This window comes from Trichomonas vaginalis (genome assembly GCF_026262505.1).
Source record: "Trichomonas vaginalis G3 chromosome Unknown ctg_56, whole genome shotgun sequence".
NCBI lineage: Eukaryota > Parabasalia > Trichomonadida > Trichomonadidae > Trichomonas > Trichomonas vaginalis.
The window spans coordinates 1-16,293 of NW_026529144.1; the positions used below are offsets into that span (position 1 = coordinate 1).

The 16,293-nt window shown below is 34.1% G+C and overlaps 8 protein-coding genes and 7 pseudogenes across 15 annotated transcripts, besides 3 other annotated features; 5 read left to right on the top strand and 10 right to left on the bottom strand.

The window, feature by feature from the left end:
* The first annotated feature begins 15 nt into the window (after positions 1-15).
* On the top strand, positions 16-174 carry TVAGG3_1066720 (annotated as a pseudogene). Its single transcript has one exon. A coding segment is annotated over exon 1 (159 nt).
* Positions 175-202: 28 nt separating this feature from the next.
* On the bottom strand, positions 203-402 carry TVAGG3_1066730 (annotated as a pseudogene). The gene has a single exon. A coding segment is annotated over exon 1 (200 nt).
* A 284-nt stretch (positions 403-686) lies between these two features.
* On the top strand, positions 687-861 carry TVAGG3_1066740 (uncharacterized protein; the record flags this gene model as incomplete). The annotated part of the gene is made up of 1 exon (XM_051256224.1): positions 687-861. A coding segment is annotated over one exon (175 nt), but the record flags the coding sequence as incomplete, so codon positions are not given.
* Positions 862-1,170: 309 nt separating this feature from the next.
* Positions 1,171-8,861: a mobile genetic element.
* TVAGG3_1066760 (organellar and viral DNA polymerase type B) lies at positions 1,217-2,083 on the top strand (the record flags this gene model as incomplete). The annotated part of the gene is made up of 1 exon (XM_001290383.1): positions 1,217-2,083. One exon carries the CDS (start codon positions 1,217-1,219, stop codon positions 2,081-2,083), a length of 867 nt encoding a protein of 288 aa, XP_001290384.1.
* TVAGG3_1066770 (protein of unknown function, DUF4106 family) lies at positions 2,467-2,751 on the bottom strand (the record flags this gene model as incomplete). The annotated part of the gene is made up of 1 exon (XM_051256225.1): positions 2,467-2,751. One exon carries the CDS (start codon positions 2,749-2,751, stop codon positions 2,467-2,469), a length of 285 nt encoding a protein of 94 aa, XP_051076547.1.
* On the top strand, positions 3,631-3,836 carry TVAGG3_1066780 (annotated as a pseudogene). The gene has a single exon. A coding segment is annotated over exon 1 (206 nt).
* TVAGG3_1066790 (protein of unknown function, DUF4108 family) lies at positions 3,853-4,242 on the bottom strand (the record flags this gene model as incomplete). The annotated part of the gene is made up of 1 exon (XM_051256226.1): positions 3,853-4,242. One exon carries the CDS (start codon positions 4,240-4,242, stop codon positions 3,853-3,855), a length of 390 nt encoding a protein of 129 aa, XP_051076548.1.
* On the bottom strand, positions 4,427-5,304 carry TVAGG3_1066800 (annotated as a pseudogene). The gene has a single exon. A coding segment is annotated over exon 1 (878 nt).
* TVAGG3_1066810 lies at positions 5,588-6,394 on the bottom strand (annotated as a pseudogene). The gene has a single exon. A coding segment is annotated over exon 1 (807 nt).
* An 86-nt stretch (positions 8,862-8,947) lies between the features above and the next one.
* TVAGG3_1066820 (protein of unknown function, DUF4106 family) lies at positions 8,948-9,418 on the bottom strand (the record flags this gene model as incomplete). The annotated part of the gene is made up of 1 exon (XM_051256227.1): positions 8,948-9,418. One exon carries the CDS (start codon positions 9,416-9,418, stop codon positions 8,948-8,950), a length of 471 nt encoding a protein of 156 aa, XP_051076549.1.
* A 29-nt stretch (positions 9,419-9,447) lies between these two features.
* On the bottom strand, positions 9,448-9,768 carry TVAGG3_1066840 (protein of unknown function, DUF4106 family; the record flags this gene model as incomplete). The annotated part of the gene is made up of 1 exon (XM_051256228.1): positions 9,448-9,768. One exon carries the CDS (start codon positions 9,766-9,768, stop codon positions 9,448-9,450), a length of 321 nt encoding a protein of 106 aa, XP_051076550.1.
* Positions 9,448-9,768: a mobile genetic element.
* A 46-nt stretch (positions 9,769-9,814) lies between these two features.
* TVAGG3_1066850 lies at positions 9,815-10,730 on the bottom strand (annotated as a pseudogene). The gene has a single exon. A coding segment is annotated over exon 1 (916 nt).
* Positions 10,731-11,828: 1,098 nt separating this feature from the next.
* Positions 11,829-12,159, bottom strand: TVAGG3_1066860 (annotated as a pseudogene). Its single transcript has one exon. A coding segment is annotated over exon 1 (331 nt).
* Positions 12,160-15,158: 2,999 nt separating this feature from the next.
* Positions 15,159-16,293: part of a mobile genetic element that runs on past the window's edge.
* On the top strand, positions 15,414-15,848 carry TVAGG3_1066880 (uncharacterized protein; the record flags this gene model as incomplete). Its single annotated transcript, XM_051256229.1, has 1 exon — positions 15,414-15,848. The coding sequence occupies one exon, from the start codon at positions 15,414-15,416 to the stop codon at positions 15,846-15,848; it is 435 nt and encodes a 144-aa protein (XP_051076551.1).
* TVAGG3_1066890 (uncharacterized protein) lies at positions 16,025-16,261 on the bottom strand (the record flags this gene model as incomplete). Its single annotated transcript, XM_051256230.1, has 1 exon — positions 16,025-16,261. One exon carries the CDS (start codon positions 16,259-16,261, stop codon positions 16,025-16,027), a length of 237 nt encoding a protein of 78 aa, XP_051076552.1.

The window sequence follows — 16,293 nt, forward strand, 5'->3', positions numbered from 1 at the left end:
AGACTCTTCATCCTACAACCATTTACAGTTGGAGCTCTCAAGAACATGCGCAATTACGAAGGTCAGACACCAGCTGGAGACCGCAAAACAGACGTACTCGCAAGAGCAGTCCAACTGGTCAAGACAAAGACTGAGATAGTCGACTTCATTCTTGCAGCTTGCCCATACAAGTAAAAAAATAAACAATTACGAGTTAAACTTTTTACTCTTTCTTTTCTGAGTTGTTTAGAGCTGGTTTCTCTTGTAGGAACCTTTCGTACTCTTCCATGGTCATGTAATTGCGAATTTGGTACGCAATTCCAGGTTCGTTGTTTTTGAACCTTACGTATGTAACGCTTCCATCCTCCTCGGGAAGTAAGCTGCTAACATCTGACCAAGTTTTCTCGGTGACTCGGAGCTCATAAAAATGTCACTTTTTAAACGTTAAGTTTTTAGTCTTATTTTACCCTTTGTTTACCCTTTGTTTGTCAAGGTAGTATTGGAGTGCAATTTCTCCAAATTCTCTGTGTCGGAGTTCTTCAGCATTTTCCAAGGTGTACCTGGAGAACTCAAAGAAGTTGTCAAGAAGATACTGCCATGCTGCTCTTCTGAGTTCGTCGGTATTTTGGAAGTGTTGCACCTTCGAGTCTTCGGACATGAAAAAAATGACACTTTTTCTATTAAACCGTTTTGGCATTTCTCATGAGTGAGTATAGTTCTGCCGAACCATTGGAAGAGAAGAAGTACCCTTGCTGGCAAAAGACAAAAATAGTTGCCTTAGTTGTCATTGCAATTGTACTCGTAATTGAATTCATTGTACTTCTCTTCACGTACATAAAACTCAAGGACGGCATATGCTTTAAGAAGCTACCATCTTACTAAGACTAAACACTTAGATTTTTCAAGCTTGACTTTTTACAATTTGAATTTTACACCCAAAAATATATTTTAGGGTAGAAGGTTAGATATAACCTGTTTTCTAACCTCTTTTCTACCCTCGTAGAAAACACACAAAACTCTTGAATTTTGTTGCTGAATTCAATAAAAATATATTTTAGGGTAGAAGGTTAGATATAACCTGTTTTCTAACCTCTTTTCTACCCTCTTGAATTTGTCATGAGTTTTCCCGAAATAAAAAATAAAGTTGGTTTTTTTAAAAAAAATATTTTTTTATTTTTATTGTAAGAACATGTTAGCAACAACAGCACCAAACTCGTTAGTCATGAACCCAACTTCAATGTTAGTAGAAATGAAAAGCTTCATTCCTTCTTCATATACTTTTGAGACAGAAATCCAGAAGATAAAGCAAGAACTTTTAACAAGTAATTTAGACTGTAGTGCGAAAGATGAAACAAATGAACAGTATCTTTATGAAATGCAGGATATTATTGACCATTTACCCAAATTGCCTGAAATCCAACAACAAAAACTCACTATTCCAGAATTCGATGAAATAGAAGTCAAAGCAACTGACTCAGTAGAAATAAAGAAGTTCATACGAAAGGTAAATTATGAATTCCTTGGATTTCATTGCAACCACAAAGTCATGGACAAAGATTGCGATATGGTATATAAGAACATCTCTGACATATACAAATCTGAAGAATTTAAGACCTACGACAACTTTGTTTCGTTAGTTGCAAAATGTGTTTGGGAAATAAGAGATAAAGATAAAAGAGGTAAAGTATGGAACGAACAGATAAAACCAGCAACTTTTGAGTTAAAGAAAACCATTGACGCCTTAGTTGTTCTAGCAGGTAAGGTTTCAGAATATAACGCAAAAATGAACCCGCAATGTTCAAAATGTAAAGCAGCAATGAGGAAATATAACTACTCCGTCAAAGAGATAGAAAGAATGAGAAACGACTATGCTGACTTAAAGAAAGAAGCAGAAAAGCCAGCAGAAAATAAAATGGACATGTTAGAATTTCTGAACAAAAACTATCCAACTGCTGACGATTTCCTTCTATCTGACGTCAAGAAGAAGTATAAAGAAACTTTCGGCATTGTTAAAACATTCGATATCCTTCGTGAAGAAATCGAAGCCACAAAATTGTTTAGAATTTCACGAATTCACAATGTTTACCATGTAAAACGCTTATAAAATAACTGGGGTAGAAATGAGGGTAGAAAACGGGGTAGATATACCCTTCTACCCTAAAATATATTTTTATTGAATTCTGAGTAAAATTCTGAGTAAAATATATTTTAGGGCTTGTGTCAAACCGTTGAGTTTTCACAAAATTTAAAAAATAACGTTTACCATGTGAAACGTTTATAAAATAACTGGGGTAGAAATGAGGGTAGAAAACGGGGTAGATATACCCTTCTACCCTAAAATATATTTTTGCTGAAAAAAATGACCAAATTTCATGAAATTTCTCTAGACCGACTTTTACAGGGGTAGCCAAAACTCATGAAAATCGTAAAAAATAAGAGAGTATTTTGACAACTTCAAACAAGTAGGGTAGATGCACTCTTTATTTTTCAAGCTTGACTTTTTACAATTTGAACTTTGTTCGCGTAGATGTGAATTCTGAAAGAAGTATGAGGGTCTTGTATGACTTTGTACTTCTCCCATAGTTCATGTCTGTCAAACTTACCTGCCATGGACTCTTTCATAAGTTCCATGAAATCGTCTTCGGACAATCCGGGGAAAAGTACAATGTCAGTAAGTATTCTCTTTACATCCTTACTTAAACTCTTTGCTGTCTGTACACAAATGACAACTGAGATGTTAAAGTGTCTGAGCTTCTTAAGAATTCGACACATGTCTTGTTCTCTGTTCTTTAACAAAGGATGAGAAGCAAAGTCATCTAAGATAAGAAGACATCTATGAGGGTATGTCTTCCAATCGTAAGATTGCAATTTCTTCGAAATGTATTCTATCTCTTTCTGTTTGTTTCTGAAGTGTTTCTTCTCTAATATTCTCTGCATTTCCTCATTTGGGTCTTTAAACTTCGAATTGACATACTCATTTATAGCATTGTACTTCAAAACTCTTCTTTGGTACTTCTTTATCCAATCCAACAACTCAGAGTCTTTTATACATACTAACTTAGACTTCTTTATAATATCTTTGAACGAATTGACGGTTTGGTCAAATTGACCAGAAGTACTACAAATGACTACTAACTCATAGAATGGGTTCTTCTCATCTAGTTCTTGTTGTTGTGCAGCCATTTTAAGATAAGTGAAAGTCTTACCCGACCCAGGCGGTGCAATTAGACCTGTTATACCATTCTGAGCAAATAAGAACTTGTCATGTATGGGTTTTATCTGAGCATTTTCTAACTTCCTCTTGTTCTTGTTTAAAACATTCTCAAATTTCTTGTCAATGTCAGCAAACTTTTTTTCTAACATATTTTTAGAAAAATTAAAAATTTTATCTTTTAGAAAATGTCTAGCGATTTCGCTATCTATATTCGAGACAAACTTTTCGACAGCAAAACATCTGTCGACCATAAAATCTTACATAGTGTAAACAAGAAAGGTGAATTTGTTCTAAAGTTCTGTTTCTGGGAATATGACAAGAACCATAAAACATTAAGCAGAGCAGTCTTAAAATTTGTCAATGACAGACTTGTTGACAGAGATGACGCCGATTGGAAAGATGAAGTCCAACAAAAGTTCTTAGAATGCAAAGAAGACACATGCGCTGTTCTTGAAGATGAAATAGAAACAGAATAGAAGAGCTATTAAAGGACAAAGAACTTTTACATAAATATGGTTGCGCCAAATTTGACATAACTCCACCAGAGAAGAAGAAGAAGAAGAGAGAAAAGAAAGAAAAGAAAGTAGAAGAAGAGAAAAAAGAACCTGAACCAGTTCCAGAGAAAAAGAAATTTGACATGTAAAAATAAAATTTTATTTTTAGAACATTTCTGGGTCAATGTCAATGTTCTCTTCCTCTTTAGGAGCAAACACTGGCTTAGACTCTAAAATCTTTTTACCCAATTTACCTTGAACTTCAACTATCTTAGACTCATAATATTCATAGTCGTCTGCTTTCTTTGGTTCATAAGGTATAACAAGTTTGTATGCTTTGCCTTCTTTAAGGTTTGAAAACCTTCTGTCAAAATTTTCTTTGACTGCTAACAAACCTTCTATGTCTAAGTCTTCAAATTTCGCACCATTTTTAGTCACAATAGCAAACTTAACTGGTTCGATGTTCCAAACTTTGTCAAATGTAGACTTTTCAAAATGGTAGAAGTAAACATTCAAATAAGCGAATGGGTCTAGTTCTTCTTTAAGTCCTGACATATATTTGTTGACTGAGATGAATTTCATCATCTTTTCTATCGGATAAAAAAATATTTTTTATAAAATTTACTCAGAAAAATTTTTCTTTGTATATACGCCGTTCTGAACATCTAAAAGACTTTTGACATTTGCCAAGAATGTACGTTTAGAAGCTGCCATATAACCATACTCTTGACAATATTGTTTATATGAATCGTACAATGACCTTTCATCTAAACACTCAAAGTTAGTCTCATCTATGAACAGTTCATATACACTCTTGTTTGCTTCTAACAATGTTTGTCTTTCTTCGGTATGTGGAATTTGTCTTGGATTGAACTTTGAAATATCTAATGTCATGAAATATGAGAACAAGTGGTTGTAAAAGTTAGGTGTCAAAGTTTCTGCTAAGTCGTCAAAATATTCTGTATCTTGCATATGAGAATCTGACGTTCTGACAACTACATATCTTCTGTCAGAACTTTCTAACTTCATCGGAACAACATTGTTTGAAACCATGACGAAGTTTGCAACATTTTCACAAACTCTTTGGTCTCTATACTTTCTTTCAACAACTCCAACTTTGTCTGTTATAAGACTCTTCAAAGCATCTGAGTTTAAAACCTTTGTTGTATCTATACTTTGAAGTTCGTTACATACTATAAGTTTCATATTCTCTATTGAAGAGTTAAATTTACCGCAGATGTTTTCTAAGTTTGTCATATTCGGGTTCGAATAGCCCTCTAACAGTTTGCATAAGATATCTGTAAAGAAAGTGTTCTTACCTGTTCCTTGTTTTCCAATTATAATGAGAGCAGTTTCATTTTTAGCACTTGGATGTTGTAAGATGTTTGCAAACCAACATAAGATATACTCATAGACTCTTTCGTTTCCATTGCATATAATTTCTTTGACATGGTCTAACCAAGCTTCTATAACATTTTCTTTCCATTCTACTTGTTCGTATTTATATCCAGTGAAGATAGAATAGAAGTTTGGAGATGGTGTATAGAACTTTATACCACGAACTGAAAAATCTTCTAACTTTGACAATAAGATATCCCAAGCATCTAACATCTTCATACCAACTTGTACGACTTTTATTTTCTTAAGTTTCTGTCTACATTCTTGTTCTGAAACTATTGTTGCTCTTGGTTTGTTAAAGACAACATCCCATTCTTTCATGACATAACATTCTGGGGCAGAGTCAACATAAATGACTAAACGTTTCAAATTCTCGACTGCTTTGTTATAGTCTCTAAATGGACACATATTTCTGAACGCTTGGAAGTCATAAAAATCTGAAACGTCTATTCTGTACATTTTTATAAAAATAAAAAAAAATATTTTTTTATTCTTGACTTTGTTGTTCTTGAGCTATTTGTTGCATTTGTTCCATTTGTTGCATTTGTTGTTCTTGAGCTATTTGTTGTTGAAGTTGTTCTTGTAGTACAATACTTTCACCAGTTGCATCTTCCAATTCGAAACTTTCTGCCGTCATTGACAAATACATAGGACATAAAAGTTTTACAGGAACAAAGTTTGCGTCAACTAAGGTTAAGTTTATGTTTGCTAAAGTGTTTGAGTTTACTAAAGCTGAAAACTCTGCATTCGAATGAACAATAGGCAAACCAGCAGAGAAAGTGTTGTTTATACGCATGAGTATCTTTTGGTCATAGTAGTTTCTGTCGACATTCGAATAGCACTTTGAACCTAAGTTTGAAACAATATATAAAATAGGTGTACTTAAAGTCAATGGAACAGACAAACCTTGTATGACACCTTTTCCTGTTATAGGAAACTGTTGGTAGTAAAAACCAGATATAAGTTTTGTATTATAGCTCATATCGTTTATACTAAACTCAGTCGGACATCCAAACATAATGAAACCTGCTCTAGTTGCAGCACATGTTACATCCGTCCTTAAAGTATTAAATAAGTCAACAAAACCTGTTGGTGGTATATCTGAGTAAGTATCTTCAAAGAAGTATTTTTTACCATTCACAACAACAAAGTCTTCTGGTGTCAAAAGAGCAAAACAGGCTTTAGTCGTCATCGTGTTTAAGGTCAGTTTACAATATCGTCCTTGAGGACTTTGTAAGTTTGTTGTTATAGAATTATATGACTCAGGGTTTTTAGTCGTAATAGTATAAACCACTATGTCTTCTGCCATTTTACTTAGCAAGTAAATTTTAATGAAATGTTGTGGTCGTCAAATATTTTTATGACGTCTGGGAAACTATATTTTAAGTTCAACGTTTCACCTCCTTTCATAACGTATATCTTGTCAATGACATTATATGAAACACCACAGCAAGCAATGTCGGGTTCTATTTCTTTGATGTTTATATCGTCTGCCTCTGTCAAAAGTTTCAATAGTTCTTTCAAAATTTCATGAGGTGCGAATGACATATGAGTTCACTTTTACAGGGTTGTGTTCGACCAAGTTTAACATTATACCTAAAGCTTGACAAATCTTCTCCTGAGTTTTAAGTTTGTCTTTAAGTTGTTGGTAGTCGTTTCGAATATCTGCAACAGAACTTAAGTCTCTGCTAACTTCAGGATATGTTGGTTGTTCTTTTACAGGAACTATTGTTATACCATCTTCGTCTTCGTATGGTTTCCCCACTTCAACATCTCTTTCTTTGACATTGACAACAACACTTTGACTGTTTGTTTGAGTTGGTGAATTTAACTTCACATCTGCCACCGCCATTAAACCTTTTGAAACACTTACGCTTCTATTTTTCGGAAATGACATTTTACTTAGAATAAAAAGATGGACGTATTTGAGTATCTCTTCGAATTGAAGCAAAACAAAGTTTACACACACAAACAATACAAATACATTGACAGAATAGTTCTTTACAAAACAATGGAAATGTTATAGAATAGCAGTCTTTGCTGAACCAAAATATTTTCATAAAGCAAAGAAAGTTGGTATAACTGAAATGGTGAAAGTTCTTGAAGCAGACAAAAATATAACAAAAAACTGACCGATATTTCTAAAGGAAAGTTTATAATACAATATTATGTCAAAACTGGCGTACTGTCAATATTTGACGGAGAGAAGTCAGTTCAAGAACAACTTACTGACCTGCTGCCAAAATCTGCTCGATGGAAGCTGTCGTTATGCCAATCTGAGGAGCCCCAGCAGGTTTCATCGAACGAATCTTCAAAAGAGCATCTTCCGTGAAAAGTGCTATTGGTTTTGTAAACTTCTTTGCTTTCATTCATCTGGACCGTCTCTGTCACCAGTATATTGTATTTGAACTGTACCAACAGTTGAAATACCACCCATAAAGTCTTCTGAGTCAGCAAATGGAATGCCAAGCCAAAAGTTTGAACGGTCTCCATTTGTATATTGAGTTTTTTGACCTCCTGTATGAGTCCATACTTTCACATATGGCATAATAGAACTTTGCATTTCAGGGTTAATGGTTGTTGTGAAGTTGTTGTTAAAGTTCATAGCATCTAATGTCAAGTTGTATGACCTCATATCCTCAACTGTAGAATATTCTTCTCTTGGATAATATTTGCCATCTATGTTTATATGGTATTTAATACCAGGGTTGTAGAAGCAAGAATAGTCATTTATAGTTCGTCTGAACAGTACAAACATAGTATCTGCATGTTTCATTGCAGTTGTTAAAGCAATATCTGTTCTTGCACCTGGGTCAGCACTTTGGTTTCCAACTTCACCTGCAAAGTCTTTGACAGATATTTGGTGTATAGGGAACATAAGTGGAACTGCAATATATTTGGCAGCTAAAGCATTTGAAATATCTGGGTCCAACATATAGACTGCAAGTCTGCTTTCTATTCTCTTGCATTCAAATTTTCGCATGTGAACTTAACTGGGTCCCAAGCATTCCAGCAGCATTGAAATAATAGTTTACTTCAGTGTTGAGGTTTGAGAAACCAAAGTCTAAGTCAACTTTGTTTTGCAAAAGTCGGCGAATGACGTTTGATTTGCTCCCTTTACGTCTGTAAGAGTGAATGGGTCTTGTGTTGGTGCAATGACTAAGTTATTTTTGCTTGGAGTAAGTTCGATAGAAATTTTTCCTGCCCAGTTTGGCAAGTATCTTAAAAACCTGAAGATGAGGAAAGATGACAAAGGAACTCTAAGTTTCAGTTTTACTTTGGTTACTGCTGCTGCAGTTTGTCCAGAAAGGTCAACATAAACTCCTGGAACGTTAGGGTCAAGTCTTCTTATTTTCTCAATAGTTGCATACTGGTCTGTTTGTTCTCTAGCTTGTGGTTGTACTGAGTTTCTCAAAGCGAACCATTCATAGTTTGCCCATGTTACTGTTTGAACTAAGTCAGAGTTAGAATATATCTTATATCCCATGAAAACTTCTGGAGCATATTGGTATCCGACATAGAAAATTCCATTGCAACCTTTCTTGTCAGACAACTTGGCAGAAGGTTTTATTTCAATGTCTTGTTCCACGTATAAGAAAGAGTTGTCAATAGAAATATATATGAAACCTGTCGCAAGCAATATCTACTGTTGTTGAAGAACCTTCTCCAAACTCACCTACGTTTCCATAAGAAACAGCAGTTGTATATTCGTAAGTTCCAGGAACTATTTCTGACCTTCTAATGGCATTGTCGCATTCGTTATACCATTCGGAAACATTTCCATTCATAGCATCCAAAACTGTTGGCGTTATATTCTGAGCGGCGTACATTTCATATGAGTAAAAATATAGAATAGTTGGATTTATATGTCATAATAGAACCCACGTGGACCAAGCTTTACTTTCTTCCTGACTGAGTTTTTAACTCTTCTTTTTCCTTCATTGCCCTCTGCTTGAAGTTGTTGCATCTTTGCATTATGTTCATCTAGTATGTTGCAAATTTCCCATGTCCTTTTTGCCTTTTGGCTCTGGTCGCCCATCTCAGGTAACCTATATCCTAGAAAGAGTTTGTCATAGTCTGTATTTGAGTCTTCGCGTATTGTTTGCATGACTCTTTCCTGAGTTTCCGGTTCAAGCTCTTCAAACAGTGCCTGTCCATATGGAATATGCTCGTTTCCAAATATATGTTTTTGTAGCCATTCTGGTTTTCTTTCCATGTTACCAACTATATCTTTTGTGAATGGGAAAGCTTTTACCCAATCTTTCAGTCTTGCGTCGTTTATTTCTGTAGTTGGTTTTATTTTGTCAAGGAACATGTTTTTCAATACTAACATTTCATTTGGTACTGTCCATTTGAGTTTTCTTAAATATTCATCCCTTCTCGTTCATTGTCTGCAAAGTAAGTTTTTATGACATTTTGTAAACTTTCGTTTGCAAGGTCATGTACAATAGGTTCTCTTCCTTCTCTCTCCCTAACTTTCTTTCTAAACTCTTCACCAAATATACCATCTCTATGGTTCTGTGTAGTTCTTTGAGATAAATGTTCTAGAACGTCAGGTGTTATATTTCCATCAGCCATGTTCATTTCATACTGGTCCAAAATATCTGCATGTTTCATATCTTTCAATGGCATTAAAGCCGCGCTTAAAATACCAGCTATATCTCGTTCACCATTGACTTCCATTGCGTCTACAACTTCTTGGAATTGTGGTTGTAAGTTTATGAACCACCTATCCGGATTAGCTTTATGACCCCATCTCATTGTAGTTCCATCGTCTGCAGAAACAAAAGTAGGTTTGTTTCCATCTTGGTTAGGTTCTGAATGAACTTTAAACAATGTTTCATTTCTATATGTTTTTTTGAAATTTAACCTTTTATTTTCACCGAGTTCATCCGAAGATTGAACGTTAAATGCTCGTAAGTAAAAAGGGTTGTTGTATTTGTGTACATTTTCTTTCAGTACTTCCATTCTATGCTGAATATTTTCATCTGGTGCTGGAGTCTTTTGTATGTCGGCAAACATTTTTCGATATTCTTCTACTATGTCAGCCGAATTTTTTTTAGACTCTTGGAAATATTCCATATTCTCCGCATACTCTTGTTGAGGGTCAAGATTTTTCGGCTGTTCCAAATCTTCATCTAGTTCTGTGAAGTTAGTTTCCAAAGGAGGACTTGTTCGTTTCCTTCAGGCTCTTCTAGCTGTTGTTGCTGAACTATTTCTTCCATGTCTGGTTGTATCTGAACTTCTTCCTGTGGAGTTTCTTGTACCTCATCTGCTGGCATTTCATATATTCCGAGACCGTTTTCAACAATTTCCCTATCTACGTCATCCGCATTCATAAGCTTTTGTTCTTTCGTTCCGTCTCTATTTTTTACGCGTTTCATGACGAAAGTTGAATTGTCATTTAGCTCTGACATCAAATATCTCGGAGTAAATTCATCCATGTCATTTGGATGATATGCTATTAAATCATATCCCTTAGCGAGCTTGTATTTTCCAGGTTTGAGATTATATCCGTTTTGGTGCTGAGCCATAAAGCTAAATAGGTTCGGGTCAGTATTTCCATCCTTGAACTTTCCAATAGCTTCTTTATATCTGTCACTAAAGTCAATAGTATCTGGGAAACCACACTCTTCTTTAAGCATTTTTAAGAATTCTTGGTTTCCTTGTTCTCTACTTCTTTTATGTCCTTGCTCTGTTTGTGGTTGTTGTTGTGCTGGATTTTGAACTGTTGGTTGTTGTGTTGGTTTGGTGCTGGTTGTGGAGGTTGGTTGTTGTGTTGGTTTTGAACTGTTGGTTGTTGTGTTGGTTTTGGTGCATGCCTGTGTCTGTGTCCATGTGACGATGTAAATGTTCTAGGTAGTCCTGGTGCAGGTGCTTCTCTTGGAGGGTTTGGTGGTATATAAGTTCCACCAGCTGGCACATATGTTCCATCTGCAGCGTAATGTCCTACCTGACTTTTCGTTTTTAAGAAAGCATTTACTAGGTCTGTTTTGGTCTGTTGTAACTCTTTTTCTTGACTTTCACAACAGTTGCTCTAACGGCGTCATAGGCACTTTGAACTGCCTGTCTCGTTGCTGCATCTGTTATTTTCGTCATATTTTGTGCTACTTCTTTTAACTCTTTGTCGAAACCTTCAGACTTCAGTTTCTTTCCAGATGAGAAGTCGTTCACTTGTTTCACCTTACTATGAAGAGCTTCGAAGGCGTTCTTAAAGTCAGCATTTGTTAAAGCTTCATTTGAACTATCTTCATCCGCTTGTATTTTTGTCCTTATTGACCCTATGAGTTGGGCTGCTTTAGCGTTGGCTTGGGCATCTAACCAGTCATTGTTAGCTTTTATATATTCTGCGCTTTTCATTGCCTTTTGCATAGCCGCGTCGTTATTTTTACTTTCTTGTGCTAAGTTTTCATACTGTACGGTTTGGTTTTGCAACTGTAAAAGTTTTTCTGCCTTTACATTTGCTTCAACTTCTTTTTTATACTCATCGCTATCCATATATGTCTTCAGGGCTTTTTGTTTTATCTCTTCATCTTTCAGTATTTTATATTGAGTAGTATGGTTTTTCAAATTTATGACATCTTGTTCCATTTTTGCTACTTCTGCTGCTTTTTCTGACACTTTTTTCGCATATTCCTCTGTACTTAGTTCTTTCAGTTGTTCTTCTTTCTTTTTTTTCTCTACGTTTAACTCATTGAGTTTCTTTGTGTGTCTGTCATATTCTAGTTTCTTTTCGTTTTCACTTATTTGCTTCTGTATGTCTATGTTTGACTTTTTGACATCTGTTATTTGATTTTTGAGTGAACTCAAATTCATTTGACTTTGAGGGTTATAGGCTGTTCCGTCTGCAGCTCCACCATAGCCTGCCATTTTCGCTAAAAGTGCCGCTCTTAAACCTCCACTCTGTGCACCAACAACTCGGTTTAAAAGCATAGGATTGCTTGACATTTGTTGCAACATAGTGGGGTCATTCAGCATTTGTTGTTGCAACTGTTGTTGTGGTGTCAGTTTTACTATTGGATGTTTCAATGCTCTCTTCCTCTTACGTATATTCTTACGTAGCTTACGTGGCATTTTAAGTGAAGTTAAAAAGCGGCTTTTGACAGATGTTTATATGACACTTTCTACCCTCTTGAATTTTCATGAACTTTCTTGTCAATTTTTTTGTTGAGACTTCTTCGTAAAGACTTTGTAAAGACTTTCTCATGAACTTTCTTGTCAATTTCTTGTCAATGTTTTGTAAAGTTCTTCATCGTAAAGACTTTGTAAATGACCCAAAAATATATTTTAGGGTAGATGGTTAGATCTAACCTGTTTTCTAACCTCTTTTCTACCCTCGTGAATTTTCATGAACTTCTTGTCTATGTTTTGTAAAGTTCTTCATCGTAAAGACTTTCTCATGAACTTTCTTGTCTATGTTTTGTAAAGTTCTTCATCGTAAAGACTTTCTCATGAACTTTCTTGTCTATGTTTTGTAAAGTTCTTCATCGTAAAGACTTTGTAAAGACTTTCTCATGAACTTTCTTGTCTATGTTTTGTAAAGTTCTTCATCGTAAAGACTTTGTTGAGAAAGTTCATGAAAATTCAAGAGGGTAGAAATGAGGTTAGAAAACAGGTTAGATCTAACCATCTACCCTAAAATATATTTTTGCCTGATTTACACTCATTGACGATGAAGTTTTGTAATGTTCTTCATCGTAAAGACTTTGTTGAGACTTCCTCATGAACTTTCTTGTCTATGTTTTGTAAAGTTCTTCATCGTAAAGACTTTGTTGAGACTTCCTCATGAACTTTCTTGTCTATGTTTTGTAAAGTTCTTCATCGTAAAGACTTTGTTGAGACTTCCTCATGAACTTTCTTGTCTATGTTTTGTAAAGTTCTTCATCGTAAAGACTTTGTCAAGAACTTTCTTGTCTATGTTTTGTAAAGACTTCTTCATCGTAAAGACTTTGTCAAGAACTTTCTTGTCTATGTTTTGTAAAGACTTCTTCGTAAAGACTTTGTAAAGACTTTCTCATGAACTTTCTTGTCTATGTTTTGTAAAGACTTTGTAAAGACTTTGTTGAGAGTTCATCGTAAAGACTTTGTAAAGACTTCTTCGTAAAGACTTTGTAAAGACTTCTTCGTAAAGACTTTGTAAAGACTTTCTCATGAACTTTCTTGTCTATGTTTTGTAAAGTTCTTCTTCGTAAAGACTTTGTTGAGAGTTCATCGTAAAGACTTTGTAAAGTTCTTCTTCGTAAAGACTTTGTTGAGACTTCCTCATGAACTTTCTTGTCTATGTTTTGTAAAGTTCTTCTTCGTAAAGACTTTCATTTTATACTAAACATCAACGGGGCTAGAAGGCACGAAGTGCCTGGAAGCCCCACTACTTTTTTTTTTTTTTTTTTTAATACAATTATATAATCTTGTACCTGGTTTAATTAAGCTAATTGTCATCAGAAACTTGTAATTTTTATGAATTTCAGATTTTCTTTTCATTACTGCTTTTCTTAATAGGTCAAGTTCTTATTTACGTTATAAAGTATGATATTTACAAATATCAAGTTATCGTGTTTTTTGAGAAATTATGAGAAACAAACAAAAATGAAAAAGATAGGAATAGCAATGAATAGTGATGTGGGTATAGAAAATGTAAGAGATATGAATGCAAAGCAATCAGTATTTAGGACATTGACCATAGATTTCGAAAAAAAATGCTGCATATTGAGCGAAAACTATGATTATATTATAAGGCTGTCATTTAAAGCATAATGAAACTATTCCCTTTTCATTTTAATCGAATAAGATAGTAAAGATTTTTGAATTAGCTAGAAACTGATGAGATGTTTTCACAAATCAGATTTTTAATCTCTATAATGCATAATTCACTCAATATCTCAATTTTGATATTGCGAGATATTTTTGCTATCGGTTTCGCACTTTTGACACAATAGCAAGAGGGTTCTATAAGCATTATTATCAACGTAGAATCTGAATATCATATCAGAAAATGTCGCAAATCTGACATTTACCCGACAAAATAGCAAAAATAATTGAATACTTTTCGCAAAAACTTTAAAAATCGATAAAAATATGAAATATAGATATTAAAGAGACTTTTTATATAATATTCATAAAGATTTTCCAAAAATATGATACCGCAAAATAAAAAAGTGACGTCTTGAGTGGAGTCAAAGGTCGAAATTGCTAGCTAAATGTTTTTTTAGCGAAATTGCGTATTGTACGTTTTTTTCGCAAAACGAAACCCTTAATAAAAGTGATTGAGGTCATAGCAAAACGGCTGTTTCAGTCATTAATTCTTAAAAATAAAAAGGGTAAAAACTAAATACAATGGGTAAAATTCAATAGTGTCTGTGCTATCGTTCAATTTGAAGGTGTCTTTTGAAACCGCAAGACACATTGAATTTTTGAATAGTGTATTATGGTTTGACAGACACCAATGAAAAAAATAAAATGATATTTATTTTAAATATATAAGATCCTTATATAAAATATAAATATTTTATCGTTTTATTTTCTTGTTTTAGAAATGTTTTTTATTGAAAAATCAATAAAACTAACTCCAAAATAAAATTTTTGATTTAAAGACACTATGATGACACCAGGCAAATCTTCCAAGACACCTATCGTCGGGAATCTAACAACCCTACAGTGTTTCAATGTCATGAACTCTTATAGCACCACTATATAATAGTCTAGCAGATATACTATCCCAGTCTATATATTCTGCTTTTTTCAAAACCTCTCTCACAATATTTTTCTTATCTAATGGTATACGTTCCATCTTACCTATAGGTATCTTTTCTTTTAACTCTTTCAATATATTGTTTGTGTCTGGAATATGTTTGAGACGGTCCATATAGTTGTCGAAGTCATTGCATATAATCTTTGAGTCTGGGAATATTGTATGACATAAATGGGATATATAGAAACTTCCACCGAACAAATCTACAAATGTTAGACCATTCGGTAGTTTCTTAAGTTCTCTCAATATAATATCTTTACATTTACTCTTATTTCCAAAGAACGGTAACGGTGGTTTTGTAAAATTCATTTATATATAATAATAAAGTTAGTATCCCTAAGTCGTGTACTGTGGCACTGCGCGCCTCCGTACACCACTTAGCGGTTTTGACACTTTACGAAACCGGTAACGTATATTTTACAACACAACCATAACACCAACTTAACCTTAAATATTTACAAAACCATCTGACATATAAACGACTTCACTAATGACTTCACTAATGAATTCACTACCATCCTCACTAAATAAAAATAACCTTATTTTTATTTTTTTAATTTTTTTATTTCATTACAAAGACATGTCCGACTACATTTACTATGACTCTTTCCCAGAACGTTTCCGTGAACTATTCAAAACTCAAGTAAAACTGAGAAACATGCATTTTAACAAAGATAGACCCATTGACGATGAAAGAAACCCCGAATATATTACAATCCCATATGACGCAAAGTTCATTGCATACATTCCTTATGGTCGCAGAGGAACGAAAACTATTTCAACAAAGAACAAAAATTATTTCTGGAGCGATGAAGAAAATTGCCTTATCTACATAAATGCATACTTAAATAAAGCTACATATTGTACAAAAGAAGGTTGGACTGGATTTGAGCTCTACATATACGACGACGATGGAAACAGACGTTGTGTATACCCATACGATAATATGTACCATTGTTTTCATCAAGCATTAAACGAATACATAGTCAGTAAGGGTCTCATTCCTGCTGAGTAGATATGCTTTATTTTTGTTCTGTCATTACATCCAAATAAACTTAAAAATAAAATAAAAAATAAATGATATCACCACCCGCACACGTATGAAAACATAGCACAAAAATAAATTTAGGTGAAGTGGTGAAATCTCACCTCTTTTTTCACCTGTTTTTTCACCCACTTGAATTCATTACTTTATAACTCTCTTCCTTTCTCCAACTCTTCTAACTTCTTCTTAAGTTCAGCAATGTTGTCCTCATGAAGTTTAATCTTTCTCAAAATTCCTTCTTTATCTAATGGTTGCTTTATCTTTCTAAACTGAACTCTACCATCCTTCATAGTATGAACGTAAAAACCTTCTGGAACCGCTCCTGATTTAATGTATTCTACCAAAAACTTTTGTTTCATTGCTTCAGTGACTTTAGTCGTCATTTCAATCAAATAAAAATGTTCAAATAAAATAA